Genomic DNA, 18,397 nt, shown 5'->3' on the forward strand with positions numbered 1-18,397 from the left:
ATAAAATAAATATAAATAAAATAAGAAAAACAAAAAATAAAATAAATGTAAATAATATAAAAACATTTCATTAATAAAATAACAATAAACTTTATTTGAAATAATAATAGTAAAATTTTACTTTAAAAATCATGCTAAAAGATGATGGAAAGTTTGGAAGTAACCTTCATTGGGTTATTGTGAAGAAAACACTGCAATTTTGCAGTTGTTTAGAAATAAGAGACAGGTAAGGAGTGTGTAGAGTGTGCACTGGACCTGGAGTCAGGAAATATGGCCTCAAACTTTTACTAGCTGTGTCACCCCATGTAAATCACTTAATTCAATCTTATTCAGTTTCCTAATCTATAAAACTAGGGATTATAATAGCAGCTACCTCTCAGGGTTGCAGTGAGAATAAAATGAGATAATAATCATAGAGTACTTTAACTATAACACTATATAAATACTAATCATTATTATTATTTTTATTTTAGAGCAATGGGCTTGGATCAGAAAGACCTGAGTTCAACTTTTGCCTTAGACATTTACAAGCTGCTTGATGCTGAGCAAATCATTAAACCTGTATCTGCCTCAGTTTCCTAATCTGTAAAATAGGGATTACAATAGCACCCAGTATTTTGAGTTTCAAATGTGATATATGTATATATCTTTGGAATGCTTTGGAAACTTGAAAGAACTATCTAAAGACTAGATATTATATGAGTTACTACTATTACCACTCTTTTCTTAACTACGATTTCAGACCAGGAATTTATTGTAGATAAAAGTAGCATCACTTTGTGAAGAAAGGTCTAATGAACTAAATCAATCTGTAATTTTAAGGCAATAAAGGATCATCCTTTTTGAAAATGGGGTAGAACATACTTTGGGTCCATCCTAAAGGAAGATCTAGCTACTCTGCAGAGAAATTGCTTGATGGACTGAGCTTGCTGGGATGGAGGGCCCTGGGCTTTGTAAGCCTTCTAGCACTACATTATTATTAGACACCTGGTCTAAAGGAAATCAGGTCATTCCAAAAATAGTTCAAGTAATAGGTGAGAGCATTGTAACCGGATCAAGGACCTTGGATTTAGAGCTAAAAGGAGTCTTAGAGAACATCTCACTTAACTCACTCATTTAAAAAAAAAGAAAAAAATGGGGATCAAGTAAGGTTGAGATGTCTAAGGTCACACAATTAGCAAATAGCAAATTCAGGTCTCGTCTTGGTCTTTTGCTTCCAAATCTGTTGTTCTTCAGACTGAAAATCTCCTCCAAAGAGCTGTATTGGAAATTTGCACCATGGGAGTAATTTTAAAATCACTATCTACTCGATAGTGCTTCAATTAAAACATCATTTAAATAATAATTTTAAAATCCCTCTTTGTACAGCGTGTACTTATTTAAATTAAAATCTACCTTTGGTGACTCATAATAGTGTAGAAGTGACTGCATTCCTGAAGATGTTAGCAGGTGTTACTGAGATGGAATTTGTGTTCAGGCTCAATAATAGATGGCGTTCTGGACTAGTCTTGACTCAGATCAGTCATTTTGTAGTTTATGTTCCATATTGGATCTAAATGACTTGTAGTTCATTAAATAGTTAATAAAAGGAGTTTTATTTGACCATAGCAGGATAAAGATATTCCGCAAGGATATAGCAAATCGATTCAGCTTAACAAAACTCCCTAGACATCTCTGAGTTGCTATCAACCAAGCATCGGATTGAGGTTTGAGCTCCTTGGTGCTGTTTTGTGTTAAAAGGCTAGGAAGCGATAGTAAAAACCTTAACCTTTAGTCCCTGAGTCAATCAAGTCTAGGATAGTTTCAGCATCTTTTAAGGAAAAATTAGCATAACTTTCATGAAGGATATTGTTCTCACTAAAACCAGTATGTCTATCATTTGTGAAAAGGCTGGCTTAGGTCAGAAAAATTATCCCCATGCTGGATCCAGGGTAATTCATTTTTTGGTCACAGAAATTCTCTTACCCTGTCCCCCTTTCTTCTTTCCCCCCTTTCTTCCCTATCCTCTTTTCTCCGAGTAATTCTCAAAGACCTCCTACAAAACCATAGATTGCTTGTGATTGTCATAGACTGAGGGAGTTGTAGTTTTGAAGTGTCTGTAGTGTTAACTTGAAAATATTAAGCTATATTTTTAATTATCTCAAGATTGGTTTGTTAACATTTAAGAAGTAGAATAATGAGCAAAAGGAAGATAATAATACAGCATTTCCCTTTTAAAAGAAGCTTTTGTGGTTTTTTTAAATCAGTACATTTATTGAGCTATAAGGTATTATACTTCATGACTGAGAGAGAGTAGGGAAATCTACTTTACCACTACTCTCTCCTTCAAAAAATATCCATTTTAAGAATGTATCATGCATAGTGGTATGTAGACATCCATTCAGGAATGGGCGAAGCACTCAGCTACCTACACGATGGGTTAAGGGCAAGCCAGCTGTGCCATAGAACTGTTCTTGGGGAGTATCTGTTGCTGGCGATGGACTGATAGGGTGATGGCTGGAAAACTATAGAACAGGATGAGAATTGACAAGAGAATTCAGTGTTGGGGCACCATCTTGTAAATGTATTATGTTTATCTGGGTTATTTCTTAATAAGGGCAGATGAAGAGAATGCTTCTTCTCCAGAAGGCTATGTAAAGCTTTTTGGTTCTCTGCCTTGCTGTCCATCTGTTGTGTTCTCTTATTAGCAAGAACCTTAGGTAGCCTTGCAGAGTAGTTGACATTTGGACCACTCAATGAGAATCCTTTCAGAATAGACCATGTATGGGGAAAAAATATAGAGGATGACTGTCATTCCAGAGAAGACGGAAATGAGAATCCCAGATTGGAAACTAATTTTAGCCATCTTGCCACATGCTCATCCCACTGTCACGTCCTTCTGTATCTCTCCTGTCTCGCCGAATGGTAGCTCATGTGGCAGTCAGTCCTGCATAACATTTGTAGGCATCCCCATAATAATCCATAATAATTTCCCCAGCATGCTTCAGGGGAACTTTTTGTTGTCCATTGCCACTGTAACTATTTACCCAAATGGTCCGGGCATCACCACATTGCCCCAAAAGGACAATACAGGAGCAGTTGTCAGCATTCTGAAGCAGCTGAGAAAGTAGCGGCTGGCATCCAACTGGCAGCCAGAACTTTCTGGACAATGGATAAAAATGGTAGTCCTCTAGGAATGTGAATTTATCATGAGATATTTTATCATTAGATGAATATTTTAAGATGACCTCAAAAGTTTCCAGCAAAGGGGGAAACTATTTCCTGACTGAAGGCTGCCAGAATCATATAATCAATGAAATCCAAATACGGCGCATACCAGATGAGGAGAATTCACTTAAAGCTCTTGGTGGCACTTCTTTCATCCTTGTTTTGTTTTGTCATTGCTACTTAGAGGGTAAAGCATTCTACTGCCCTCTGGCTTCCACTCAAGACGTCTGTGAATGTTTAGACCAAAGTGCCCTTCCTTGACTACCATCCTGGATACTCGCTGCTTCTCCTTAATGGGATGTATATTTTTTGAGGTCTGTTTCACTTTTGTTGTTGAATCCCTAGCACTTAGTTCACAATATGCCTTTAAAAAAAACGACAAAAAACCCCCTAACTTCCATCTTAGAAACCATACTAATTATTGTTTTTGAGGCAGAAGAATGGTAAGGGCTAGCTAATGGAGGTCAGATGACTTGCCCAAGGTCACAAAGCCACAAAGATTTGAGCCCAGAAACTTCTGTCTCCAAGACCTGGCTCTTTATACACTGAGTCACCTAGCTGCCCTCCCATAATATACCTTGAATAAATGCTCATTAATTGATTAATTTAGCTTGTCCTCAGTCTGTGTCTTGTCTCCCCAACTAGACTGCGATGTCCCAGAGGGCAGAGACTAACTCTAATTAATCTCAATTTTCTTCATACTACTTAGCACAACTTTAAGAAATGTATTGATTTTATTTCCTTCACTGAGAGTTAAGGCCAAGCCAGAAAGTGACCTATAGACGTGGGAAGGGATTAGACTCATGAATCTGCGTTTCAGTTTCTTGGAGTGGCAGTCAAAGAGATCAATAGCATTTCAATGAGCATTTATTAATTAAACAGTTGCATACCCATTGGGTGTACCATTTTGTGCTCACCCATGAGAGGCATAGAGTTTTTAGAGGATGCTCTACCTGGCCTCAAGGAGCTTACAGTTGCCAAGAAGATAACTAGAATGCATTATACACCTCTCCTTTCTGGGTCTCAGGTTCCTTAACTGAAAAATGGGAGTGGTGAATTAAATGACCTCAAAGGTACTTTCCAGCACCAAATCTAGGAACTGCAGCGTATCAGACTTCAACTAAAGACCTATGATAACTTGTTTGGTGTGAAAAGGACTATTTCCAGTAGAGTGAAAGCTAGGGTAGGCTCTAACAAGAGGGAAAAGCTTCAAGTATGGGCTTGATGATGTTATCTAAATTTTTTTTAAACCCTTACCTTCTGTCTTAGATCAATACTAAGTACTGGTTTCAAGGCAGAAGGGCAGTAAGGGCTAGGCAATGGGGACTAAGTGATTTGCCCAGGGTTATACAGCTAGGAAGTGTCTGAAGTCAAACTTGAACACAGGACCTTCTGTTTCTAGGACTGTTTCTCTATCCGCTGAACCACCTAGCTGTCCCTAACTTAATTATGTTTTGAGGGAACCTTCCTTAGGTTAGACTCAGGGTGAAGAGTCTTTCAGCTAAAGTAATTCAATTATTTAAAATTTTTTCATTGATATCTTATTTTTATGACATTTTCATTCCAAATGGCAAACTGTTCTTGTATCTCTGCCAGGAAAACCCCAGACAGGGTTGCAAAGAGTTGGACATGACCGAAATAATTGAACAACAACAACCGGAACAGCATTGAGGGTGGTGAGAGAAGGTCAAAAACAACTAAAGGAATCCTTTTTTATCCTGAAAGGATTCATAGAGAAGATAACATCTGAGTTTGGCAAAACCACACATGTGTTTATACTTGTAGGGTTGCTGTACACACTGCTTTACCTAAAACCAGTGATTTCTGGATCCTGTTGACAAGTGGTGAATGAACACAAGTAAGAGGAAAGCACAGGGTCAGAGATGAAAGTTTTTGGTGTTTTAGGGCATCTCTGCTGCACTTTGAGCTAGAAAAAAGTGAGATCAGGTCCCTCAGGGCTGCTGCCCTCTCTCCATATGCAGTGACACCGATTCCTTGGGGAATTGCATCACAATTAGGGGGATCCACAGATGAGAAAGCTAAGAAGTGCTCAGTGAGAGAAAGAACACTAAGGCTGGTGTTGGAAACTCAACTTTGTGTTTTAGTTCATGGAAATTGTCATCTCTCCAGGTTTGCTTCACTTCTGGGGGCTGGGTTTCCTCATCTGCAAAATGAATGGGTTGAATTAAATGACAGCTAACATCCTTCTAGTGTGAACATTCTATTATTCTGTAATTCTATTGACCTAAAATGGTGAGATCCTGGTCATTGGGGGTGTTAAAATAGAACCTTTTGGGATGTTTCTCAGGTAGGGGTTAGACTGGATAACATCTGAGGATCCATCCAGTTCTAAAATCTCACGAGTCCATAAGTTCCTCCAGACATTCAACACAGGATGTGATTTATAAATATTTAATTTTTCTCCTCACTTTTTACCCAATTCAAATGCTGCCTCCTCTATGAATCCTTTCAGGATAAGAAAGGATTCTTTTATTGGTTTTTGAGGCTTCCTTCCCCTCCTTCAGCCTGGTTGTTGTTCAGTTGTTTCAGTTATGTCTGACCCTTTGTGGTCCCCTTGGGGTTTTCTTGGCAAAGATACTAGAATGGTTTACCATTTTCTTCTCTGCTTCATTTTATAGATGAAGAAATTGAGGCAAACTCAGTCTCATCTTTGTTTTTAACTTGGCAACTTTATTGGCCCCTGCATTAATAGCACATTGGACTTGGGGTTTGGAAGCTTGGGTTCAAATTTTGCCCTCAGACACTGATTATTATGGACCACGAGAAAGTCATTAAACCTCTCTGAACCTCAGTTTCTTCATCTATAACAGTGATTCCCAAAGTGGGTGCTATTGCCCTCTGGTGGGTGCAGCAGCAATTCAGGAAAGTGGTGATGGCCACAGGTGCATTCATCTTTCCTATTAATTGCTATTAAAATTTAAAAAAATTAATTTGAGGGGGCTAAGTAATATTTTTTCTGGAAAGGGGAAGGTAGGCCAAAAAAGTTTAGGAACCACTGATTTATTAAATGAGATACTAATACTTGCATTGTCTACCTTACAGAGCTATTATGAGGAAAACTTTTTTTTTTTTGGTGAACTTTGAAGCTAGGTAGTGCAATAGATAGAGCACTGGACTTCGAATCAGGAAGACTCATATTCATGAGTTCAAATCTGACCTGAGACACTTGAGACACTAGCTATGTGACCTTGGCCAATTCACTTAACCATGTATGTCTCAGTTACTCATTTTATAAAACAAGCTGGAGAAGGAAATGGCAAACCACTCCAGTATCTTTGCCAAAAAAACTCCAAATAGGTTCACGGAGAGTCAGACATGACTGAAAAGACTGAACAACACTAACAAAAGTGCCTAAATATGAGTTGTTATTAAAATGGGTCACAGATGATAGAAGAACTCAGGTAAGTTGAATTGTGAAATTAGCTAAAGGAACATTGAGGAATACTTAGCTACAGACCAAATGCAAAAAAAATCTAAAGGTAGAAAAAAATAGAGACTTTTAGGATTTCAGGAATAAAGAAACCCGTAGCTCATTAAAAAGCCACTGATTATCTTAATCTCTGACACTTGGAATTTGGGATTTACTGTGGTGCCCACTGTGGAAATGGATAAATTATAATACATAAAGACTTCTGTGGACCCTTGCTTAAGGATTAGTGTGGTTCAGTTACGTCCAACTCTCCATGATCCTGTGGACCATATATCCATGGGGTTTTATTGGCAAAGATACCAGAAGGGTTTGCCATTGACTTCTTCAGTAGGCCACACAGATAATAAGTGTCTTAGGCTGATTTGAATTCAAGTATTCTTGAACACAAGCCCAGCACTCTATCCACTGAGCCATCTAGCTGCCCTTGCTCAAGGGTAACCAAATGCAAAAGGTTGGACATCTCTACGCTGGAACTTAGTCCTTTGGGATTCTATTCCATGTGTTCAAAGATATAGATCTGGAGGAGAGTTCATGCCAATCAATTCCCTCATTTTATAGATGAGGAAACCAAGACCCATGGAGGTTGTGACTTGCCCAAGATCACATTGCTAATAAGCATTAGAAGACAGATATGAATCAAAGTGGATTTTTTTTTCCCATCTACAGACTCATAGATTTGGGAAGGTTCTCAGAGATGAACCCAACTCTGTCATTTGACAAGAAGAGAAAACTTGGTTCTAGAGAAGGGACTTGGCTTTTCTAGGGCTACACCGCTAGTGAGTAGCAGAGCTAACATTTGAACATGACTCTTTTGACTTAAAATAATATCTGACATTTATGTAGCAATTTAAGATCTGCAAAGCATTTTACCTACATTAATTCATCTGAATCTTCCTGATTCCACTCCCAGTGCTCAATGTGAGGTAGCTGCTGTTATTCTCATTTTAGAGATGAGGAATCTGAGGCTCACGAAGTATTTTACTCAAGTCTTCCTGACTCCAGGTCAATAAACTCTAGCAGCTCCCTATTACCTCAAGGGTCAAGTCGAGGCTTCTCTGATTCTTCACAACCCTCTACCATCTTATTTTTCAATTCTTCTAACATATTACTTCCCTCCTTGTTTCTAAGATGCTGATATTCTGGCTTCCTTTCTATTCTGGTAAATAGGGCAGTGGACAGAACACAGGGCCTGGAATCAAGAAGATCTGAGTTTGAAGCTTACCTCAGGTAATCAGTAGGCGTATGATCAAGTCTCTTAGTCTCTGCCTGCCTCAGTTTCCTCATCTGTCAAAAAGGGACACTAAATGACCACACCAATGTAACTATCAATAATATGTAAATAAGTCTTGACTGATTACCCGTGTTAAAACCAGTGGAAATGCGCATTGGATAGGGGTGGGGTGTTAAAGGGGGAGTGAAGGGGAAAGTAAAAACCTGAATCATGTAAAAAAAATAAAAAATAAAAAGGGATAATAATAATAGTAGTGAATATAAAATGAAAAAAGTCATATATATATATCAGTGAGCAAGATATTTGTAAAGTGCTTTGCAGACCTTAAAGCATTATGAAAATTCCTTTATATATATTTATCAGTGAGCATGAAATAAAATATTTGTAAAGTACTTTTGCAGACTTTAAAAGCACTATAAAAATTCTATTATATATATTTATTAGTGAGCATAAAATGAAATATTTGTAAAGTACTTTGTAGACCTTAAAACATTATGAAAAGTCCATTATGTATATTTATCAGTGAGTATAAAATGAAATATTTGTAAAGTATTTTTGCAGACCTTAAAGCACTACAAAAATTCTAACTATTATTATTATTATTATTTTATAGAGAAGGAAACCGAAGCCCCCAGCATGAAAGAGACTTATTCAAGGTCACATAGCACATAACAGCTGGGATTTGAATCCAGGTCCCCTGATACCAGTTTCAGCACTTTTTGCTTTGCATATCTGATCAGTGAGGCCTTTACCTCTTCCTCTTCCTCTTCCTCCAACAAGAACAAAGGTCAGCAGAGCCCTTCTGAAAGGCAGTCAAGTCTCAGTCTAGGCTGAAGCAGCTGGAGCTCCTTTCCTCCACAGAATTGCTAACCTATTTCTCAAGCTCAGGAGATTTCTTCTAACATGCACAGGTGCTCTCACATTCCCCAACCGCAGCATTCTTTCTGTCTATTTATAATCCAAATTTAAGGCAAGAGTTCAGGATCTAGGGCTATCAGGGGACCTGTCCCCAAGTTCGAGGGAAGAGCCAAGCCAGTGATTGATTCTCTAAAAAAAGAATTTCCTTGAAGTGAGGCATTGTGGTGAAGGGGTTGGAAAAACATCAGAAACCAGGGGTTGGAGGCTTGACTGATGCTTTCTCTCTATGTGACCTTGAATAAGCGACTTCCCCTCTCTTTCCTCAGTTTCCTTCCCTCCAAAACGAGGTCTCCTGAAGGTCCTTTCTTAGCTCCAACATTGAATGATTCTGCAGTTTCAGAGGTGAGAAGTCATTGAGCCTGGCCCTCCCCCCACAGCCTCTTAGCCCTCATGCGGATCACACCCTTTCCATCATGGGGTATCATCAACCCTGACACGTCCCAAGCTCTGCTTCGCTTTCCAACCTTTCAGCACCAAGCCTAGGACACACATTCCTTCTGAGCCCAAACACAGCCCCGTTGCCTTGTGCAACAAGGGGCCCAGCAAACAGATACACACCAGAGTCCGCCATGAGCAGAGTGGAACAGGTTATCGGAGATCAAATTCCTGTGAGAGCCATTTCCTCCCAAACTGAAATCCAGGTCCTTTTTTTGAGGGCAAGGATGGATGTAATCCTTTGCTATCCAGGCTCGGGCACAGGAGGTTTCTTTCTCTGGAAATCTAATCGTCTGCTTGCAGCTAAGGCCAATATCAGATATTTTAGAAGATATCATGGAATTTGACCATGGAATGATAGACTGAGAACTGAGAAAGAATTTAGATAATACCTCAGGTCTAACATGTTGCAGGGAAAGGAGCCTTGTGTTTGAAGTTGGAATGGGTTCTAGTCCTGGCTCTGACATTTATTAGTGATTTGTCCTTGGAGGGGGGAGGACAAAGAGCCTGGTAGAGAAGGGAATAAGCATTTATTAAGTACCTCCAGATGTGAGGCACTGTGTTAAGCACTTTACAAATGTCTCATTTGATCCTCACAACAATTCTTTGAGGTAGGTAGTGTTATTATCATCATTTTGCAGTTGAGGAAACTGAGGCAGAGTTTTAAGAGACTTGTCTAGAATTAGGAGTGAGCCTCTTTGAAGCCAGATTTTGAACTCAGGTTATGACAGTTCATGAAAGGGATGTACTGTGCTATTATAGAAAGAACATTGGATTGGAAAACTGGAGGATCTAAGTTCAAATCCCACCTCTACTACTTACTAGGGGGCAGATAGGGGTCCAGTGGATAGAGTATTGGTCCTAAAGTCAGGAAGACTCATCTTCCTGAGTTCAAATATGGCCCAAGACACTTACTTGTTATGTGATCTTGGACAAGTTATTTAACCTCCTTTGCCTCAGTTTCCTCATCTGTAAAATGAACTGGAGAAGGAAATGGCAAACTATTCCAGTAGCTTTGCAAGAAAACACCAGATGGAATTGCAAAGAATCAGACATGACTGAAATCTTCTTGACCTTAGTTAAGTCACTTAACTTCTTAGTTTATAAGAGATTTATAAAATTTTTTTATAAATATATAAAACAAAAGGGTTGATCTAGGCAACCTCCAAGTTCCATTCCAACTCTGGACCTATGATCCTATAAGCCTGTCCCAACAGTGTTTTGAAACAGAAAAAGGCTATATAGTCAGTCAGAAGGCATTTATTGAGCATTTACTATGTGTCAGGATTATGCTAAGAACTGGGGATGCAGAGAAAGACAAAGGAAGGTAGGGGACAATATACAAATAACTGGGTGCATACAAGACCGTGCTTCAAAAGTCTGGCTACAATTTTAAGGTCTAGGAGTTTAAAATTGCACTAAGATGGCAAAGAATTGGAAATTGAGGGGATGTCCAGCAATTGGGGAATGGCTGAACAAAATGTGGTACATGTTGGTGATGGAATACTATTGTGCTATAAGAAATGATAAGCAAGATGATTTCAGAAATAGCTGGAAAGATCTACAGGAACTGGTGCAGAACAAAATAAGCAGAACTGATAGGACATTGTCCAGAATAACAGCAATATGAGACAATCATTATCTGTGAAAACTTGGCTCCTTTCATCAATGCAATGATCTGGGACAATCCTGAAAGACTTATGATGAGGAATGCTACCCACCTCCAGAGAAAGAACTGCTGGAGTCATCTTTTGCACCAGTGTTATTTACGGTTTCATTTTTTAAGAGTTGTGCTCTTACAACAATTACCAATATGGAAATGTGTTTTGTACAACAATAAAAATTAAATTAAATAATAAAATTTAAAAATTAATACATGTATTCTATACCCAGCCCCAAACAAGAAATTAGCCAACAGCTCAACTATATAAAAATAAAATTTTCATCTCAGAGAAAAAAAAACTACACTGAGACTTTTGGGACACCTTATATCTCTGGTATAGATGGTAGGTAATTAGAAATAGGAAAGCATTTCAGCTGAGGGCACTGGCAAAGACTTCCTGTGGAAGGCAGGGCTTTTAACTAGTTTACAGATGATACCCAGCAAGGAAAAGTGATTTTTTTTCCCGGGCCACAGAGTTATTTACTGACAAGACAGACCTGGAACCTAGATTTCTTGACTCCTAGTTCAGTACTCTTTTTATTACATCATTAATCACTGCCTTTGGACTTTGCTAGAGAAATTCTCTTAGACTCCTCATTCCAAAATAGATTCTCTAACTTCAAGGTCAGGCAACAGCAGTATGTTAAGACGGACCTGCTTCAATGGAGGTCTTCAGTAGAGTTACCAAAGTTTCTGCCATTAGACTTACGCTGATTAACTCTTTTATTAGTTCCTTGGATAAAGATATGTCTGGTATCTTTGGTAGATTTTTCAGATGACACAAAGTAGGGATGAAGAGTTAAGATCAAGGATAGCAAGATTAGGAACTCAAATTAGAAACAAGGCTAGAATAACAGGATGTATCCAATAAGATTAAAAGTGATAGGGGCAAATGGAAGGTCCTACCATTTGGTTTTAAGGAATCTACTATCCATATAGATATATGGATATAATGAGGGTGACTGGACAAAAATTCATGTGAAAAAGATTTGGGTGGGCAGTTGTATTTACTCTAAACTAAAGATGCCATTCTATCTCTATCAGCAAAGGATGTGTCAGCCAAGAAAAGCTAATGCCATTTAAGATTGGATAGTCCCATTATCATTTGCCCTAGTCAAATTCAATTTATGACATTGAATTCAATTCTGGATATCGCATTACAATGAGAGTGCTAAAAAGCTAGAGTGAATCTAGAGAAGAGTGATCAGAATGGTGAAAGAAACTGGAATTATGCTATATGAAAACAGATCAAAGAACTTATGAATTTTAAATCCAGGAAAAAGAAGGGTTGGGGGGTAGGGAGTTAGACTGATACCTGTTTTGAAATACTTAAAGGAACCTTGTAGAAGAGAAATAAATTGTTATTCTTGACTTCAGAGAATAAAATTAGAGAAAGCGATGGAAATTGCCAATAGACAGATGTTAGCTCTAAGGGGAAAAAAACAAACAAGTTTTAAGATTCAGTTATCCTGAAATGGAGTTTCTCCATTACTATAGGATGAAGGGATGTTTGTTTGAAATATGTGGGATGGGCTGGACTAAATAGTTTCTGCAATCTCTTTCAACTCGGAATGTTTTTTGATTTTTATTATTTGGTATGATTGTCCTGAGATACTGGACCCAGGGGTTCTAGGAGGCAAGGTTCTGAAGATCTATTTCAGAAATACAGAAGCCCTTGATTAAAGATGCTCTTTCAAAGTCCAAATTCTTCCCTTTTCCCATTTCCTTAATAGTCCTCAAAAAATATTTTCCTTGTACTGTAAACCAATGAATGAGCATTGGTAGAAGTTTGAGTTTCTACATTTGATAAAAACCAGAGATTCAGTCCAAAAAACTATATATTTCAGGTATTATGGTAAGCTCTAGAGATACAAAAGTTAAAAAATAAAATTGTCCTTGCCTTCAAAGAGCTTACTTTTTAAAAAATATTTTTAAAATCTTTATTGATTTTTTTAAATCAGCAATCCATTTCCCAAGTTTTCTTCAACTTACCTTTCCAGAGAACCATCCCATATGACGAATATTTTTAAATACAAAAAAGGAAAAGAAAAAATTATCAAAAGTTTATCAATACTTCACAGAAGTCTGAAAATATAGATAATGTTCCAGACTCATGGACCCCTGCAAAGGGTGGCATAGGGGCATCTTCTTTTTTTTCTTTTTCTTTTTTTTAAACCCTTAACTTCTGTGTATTGGCTCTTAGGTGGAAGAGTGGTAAGGGTGGGCAATGGGGGTCAAGTGACTTGCCCAGGGTCACACAGCTGGAAAGTATCTGAGGCCAGATTTGAACCTAGGACCTCCAGTCTCTAGGCCTGACTCTCAATCCATTGAGTTACCCAGCTGCCCTTGGGGCATCTTCTTGAATATCTTATATGGAATCATGCTTCTTTGTATTTTGCAACATTTACTTTTTCTTTTTAAGCATTATTAAGTTAATACCATATTGTATTAACTTTGACAATTTGCAGGGTGTGATGTGAAACTTCTGGATTGTTTTGATTTGCATTGGTCTTAATATTCATTAATGACTTGATGTATCCTTTCATATGATAATTAGTAGTCTGCAATTTCTCCTTTGAAAACTTAATGTCTTTTGACCACTTAACTATTGAGTAGCGTTTTTTGATTTGAACTGTTAATCATTTCTATATCTTGGATCTCAATCTTTTTTTTTTTTTTCAGAGAAATCCCCCCACTGTAGTTGATTGTTTCCCTTCTTACTCCAAGTGTATTGATTCTGTTTGTGTAGAGCTTTTCAATGTTGTATAATCAAATCAAAGTTTTATTTTTTAATTGCTTCTGTCCATAACTTGTTCCTATTCATAACTATGAAAGCTATATGGCCTGTTTCTAATTTTTTTAGTGGTATGGTCTTTAATATTCAGACTATTTAGAATGTATTGTAGAATATAGTTCAAAATTCAATTTCTTTAAGTAATTTTAAAAAATTCTGAACTTTAACACCAAAAAAAGAAACATTTCCATGCATGTAGCAGAAAACAGAACATATAAAAAACTGTGAGCCTCCATTTCATATAGCAGTGAAGGCAATTGGATCATGCACTGGAGACAGGAAACCCAGAATTCATCTGGCCTCTTAAACCTTATAACAATTAGTATTATAATAATAACTAGCATTTAGGTAGTTCCTATATGTGCCAGGCATTGGGCTAAATATTTTATAAATATTATCTTTTTTGATCCTCACAAAAGCTCTGAGGGGGTAAGTGCTAGCTGTGACCCTGGGTAAACCATTTAAACTCTGTTGGCCTCAATTTTCCCAACTGTAAAGTTGGGTTAAAATTAACATCTAGAGTTTTTGATAATATCAATTGGGATAATATTTATAAAGTTCTTAGAAGAGTTCCTGGCACATATCAGGCACTTAATCAAGTAAAAATGTGTCTATATTTCATACTTTAAAAAATTAAATAAACCTATACTTTCCTTTAAAAAATATCTTGCTTGCCTCTGCTTTCTTTTGAACTTTCTTCTGCTCTCTTCTGTACATTTAAAAAATGTTATAATGACCCTCTTTTTTGCATCACTATTATTGATATTATCAGGTAAGACTCTTATAAAGCACTTAGCACAGCTTGATACATAGTAGGTACTTTATAAATGCCACCTCCCTTTCTCTTCCCCAAACTGAAAAATGAAATAAAAATTCCTTGTCATAAATAAGGACAATCAAGCAAAATAAATCCACACAGTGTCTGTGTCTGACTGAATTGCCAGAATGTCTAAATCCAAAAGGAAGAGATGGTCAATGTATGCTTGGAATTGGGGAGATACCATTTAAAAGTATGTTACAAATTTCCTATGGACACGTGGGGACTATGAGACTACATTTCCCGTGATTCCTATGGGTTTCCGGTTTCTGGTTTAAGGCGTCAAGCATCCCCATGTATGGGGCAATTTAAATTTGGAGGAGGGCCTGGAGAAAGCCTCTTGGTTTTGCTGAGTGGCTGACTGGCATTACGAGAGGGACAAGATGGGCTCCGGCGGTAAATTTAAAAGTTAGTCAGGTGCAATCATATATATTTTACCAACATGGCCATGGCTTTAATTAAACTACTAATTTCTCTTATTATATCAGTCTTTATCATTTTTAATCTTAACACAATCTGGTTCAAAGTGCCAGAGAATCCCTAAAGTCTTTACTTAATAAATGACATTCCCCTCTTGGGTAGCTCCATCCCTCCCTGTTTTCAATTTTTTCTTCAAGAACTTTTATTCCATTTTTAAGTCCTATGCCTCATTTTTTTAGGTATACACACATACACATACCTAATTTGTTTCTTTTGGAAAATTTGGTTTTTCCTTTGAGTCTCTCATTGCAATTGTTATGATGTTAGGTACGTAATGTTTTTATACTAGTCAGTGTTTTCTTTGATACTTGTCTCTCCACCTTTAGATCCTGAATTGGGGCTTTACACCAAGGCCAGATTCCACGCCCTGCTATACTCTTGTGTGGAATAGTTGGACCTACATGGTTTTCCCTTCAATTTTCAGAGTCCTTTTAAGGCTAATGATAAATACAGACCCTTTCCCATTTGTTTTTCTAATTTCTATCATATTTCCTAGTTGATTAGTGCCAAGACATGCAAATTGCCTTGACATCTCAAGAAAACTTTAAACATGTTAGAAGGAGAGGGATAAAATCTGGAAACCTTTTGTGACATTCCTGCCATTCCAGCAAAGTCTCTGTTTCCTTTATAGCAAGATGGGTCCAAACAAAGTGTATAATCAAGTCCATGGAAACTGGTGCAATGTAAGTTTAAGAATCAAAGCTTTGGTACAAGGTATTAAAAAACAAACTATCTAGACCAAGAAAACTGCAATTTGTTATATTCACAGGTATAGGTACACAAAACTTCGAATCCCTGCCTGTTTATGACAGAGCTTATCTTCCAACTTCTCTGGAATTTTATTCAGCTCCCTGTGATGGAGAAAAGGGGGTACACTAAAGTTGGGAGGTGCTCTCCTTCCCTTGCTGAGTGATGGAGGGGTAAAAGGTGATTGAGGTGATAGGAGAGGAATGAAAGGGATGGCTGAGTTTAGGGAGGAATGGACAAGGCAGTATTAGGATGGTAAGGGTACAGGGTGAGGTGTTCAGGAGAGGCAGCTAACACAGATTAGACACCCAAACTAGAGACAGAGGATACTGGAGTAATAGGCTGAACCCTTCTAGGCAGGAAAGGTACTTCTACAGACACAAGGAATAGAGCCAGTCAGAAATGATTGGTAACTGACTTGAGGGCTTTCTTGTCAGTTTCTCAAGTCCTCAAAGGAGGAATCACAAGGCTCCTCCCTGTTAGTGAAATTGGAGGGATTCAGGAGGAAGCGTTGGGTAACTACTTCCTCCCAAGATGGATGCCTCCAGTTTCCCTCAAGAAATAAAATAAAATTATTCCTTCCCCTTCAACCCTTGCCTAATTCTTCAACACAATGAATCTCCAGAGGGTTTAACTAGATAACAAAGGGATTTATTGAAGTTCAGGGTTGGTCAGGAAGGAGAGAGGGGTTTGGGGTTTCTGACAGCCACTAGGGAGAAACTCAAGATGGGGGAAGGTCACAGGAATGGGTTAGACTGAGAGAGGACCTGCTTCTCTCAGCCAGGGAAGATTTGGCTGCTTTAAAGTAGAGGGTATACTAAAGGGATAGTTTGAGTTCAAGGATGTCCTACTTGCCTATTGGGGAAACTAAACCCACAAAGTCTATTCACTAAAAACCCAAAAGCCACCCTGTCTCCCAGAGCCCCAGGAAGACAGGAAAGGAAAACAGGGAAATAGTATGGAGAAGGTCAGGGAGAGGTCCAGAGAAATTAGCTAGGTCCAGAGACAAAGCATAGGCCAAAAGCAAAACCAAAGGCCAAAGCAGAGTTCTAGTTGATCCTTCCGCTCTGATCAAGCCTCAGGTACCAACTTACTTCCCTCCGAATTCTAAGGTTTCTAACTGCCAGGAGTTTTCAGTTGGCCCCCTGCAAGAGCAAAAGCCTCTCTTGCATCTTTTGCATTACATCCCCTACTATTGACACCCCTTTTTACTCATGAATTTCTATGGCTTTGCTTTCAGTCTGAATCAGAAATTATACAGCTCCTTCTCTGATCTCTGACATTATTTTCAATTTGAAATCTCCATAGAGATATAGGCTCTTCTTGGATCTTCAAAGCAATATGGAGCTTCTCCTTAGAAAGAAGGAGTTGTTCTTATCTCTCAGAATATTTATCCAAGTGAAATCTGGTTAAATCAAACCAGAAAGGGAACCTCAGGAGGGGGTAAGAGGAGTCCTAAAGGGGATGTGTATGGAAGGGTTAGGAAACATTTTCATCTCTTTTTCTTAGTGATTATGGTGGCTTGATGGGGTTAGGGTCATGAGATTATTGTATGCAATATAGTCTTAGAAAGGGAAAATTTTCAACTTTCTAATTTTGGAGGGAACAGCTGGAATAAAACATAATTATTGCAAAAAAAGAAGAGAGTATTTTACTTCATATTATAAATTACTTTAGAATATATTAGTCAAAAAGCCATTTCTTACTCAAGCAAATGCTTGAGAATTACTAATCATTCACGTGTCCTCCTGTGATCACAAAAGGGGCATCTCAGATGGAAGACCATGGGCAATCACCCCAATACACTATATCCTCTCAGGATGACTCTGTGTATTTTTTTCTTTTTTCCTTTCCCCTTTCCCCTTTCTCCTTTCTCCTTTCTCCTTTCTCCTTTCCTTTCCTTTCCTTTCCTTTCCTTTCCTTTCCTTTCCTTTCCTTTCCTTTCCTTTCCTTTCCTTTCCTTTTCTTTCCTTTGCCTTCCTTTCTGTCTACCTAATAGAAAACATTCCCAAGTTTCTGCCTAAGGAAAGGAAAGGAAAGGAAAGAAAAGGAAAGGAAAGAAATCAGGTTCTGAGTGGAGTGACCCATACACATTTTGTAAAGAATTCACCCTGCATCGTAATGGAAATCAGTTCTTGATGGATGCTACTGTTTTGCAGATGCTTGGGCAGGGCCACCTCTCATCATTTGATAAAACTTTCTTCTGCCATGAATCCTTGTGTTATCAAAAGTGAATACCTTAATCATAGGAATAAGCCTGTGATTAGGTTCTAAGAGGGGCTGTCAGGTCCCCAGATTGTCAGGACTCTTGCTCTTTGAAACACTAGAAGGAGCATGGTAACCAGCCTGGCAACAAGGGCTCAATGAACACAGAAATCCATCAACAGACAATTCAAAGGATCATAGGATCACAGATTAAGAGCTAGAAGGGACCTTAGAGGTCATCTTGTCCTAGCCCTCTTGTTTTACATCTAAAGATTTAAACTGCTGCTGGGGCCCAAGGGACTGGGACATTATTTTCTTTCTGCCTTTCTATCATTCTTTCATTTTTTCTCCTCTCCTCTCCTCTCCTCTCCTCTCCTCTCCTCTCCTCTCCTCTCCTCTCCTCTCCTCTCTCTCCTCTCCTCTCCTCTCCTCTCCTCTCCTCTCCTCTC

The 18,397-nt window shown here is 38.2% G+C and overlaps 1 protein-coding gene across 1 annotated transcript in view; it reads left to right on the forward strand.

Moving 5' to 3' along the window:
* The first annotated feature begins 9,376 nt into the window (after nucleotides 1-9,376).
* LOC123233440 (gastrokine-3-like) overlaps nucleotides 9,377-18,397 on the forward strand; it is a 38,737-nt gene continuing 29,716 nt past the window's right edge. The window contains exon 1 of the mRNA XM_044659550.1: nucleotides 9,377-9,415. Within this exon, the coding sequence (XP_044515485.1) occupies nucleotides 9,377-9,415 (39 nt within the window). The remainder of the gene's footprint in view (nucleotides 9,416-18,397) is intronic.

Source organism: Gracilinanus agilis, chromosome 2 (genome assembly GCF_016433145.1).
Source record: "Gracilinanus agilis isolate LMUSP501 chromosome 2, AgileGrace, whole genome shotgun sequence".
Lineage (NCBI taxonomy): Eukaryota > Metazoa > Chordata > Mammalia > Didelphimorphia > Didelphidae > Gracilinanus > Gracilinanus agilis.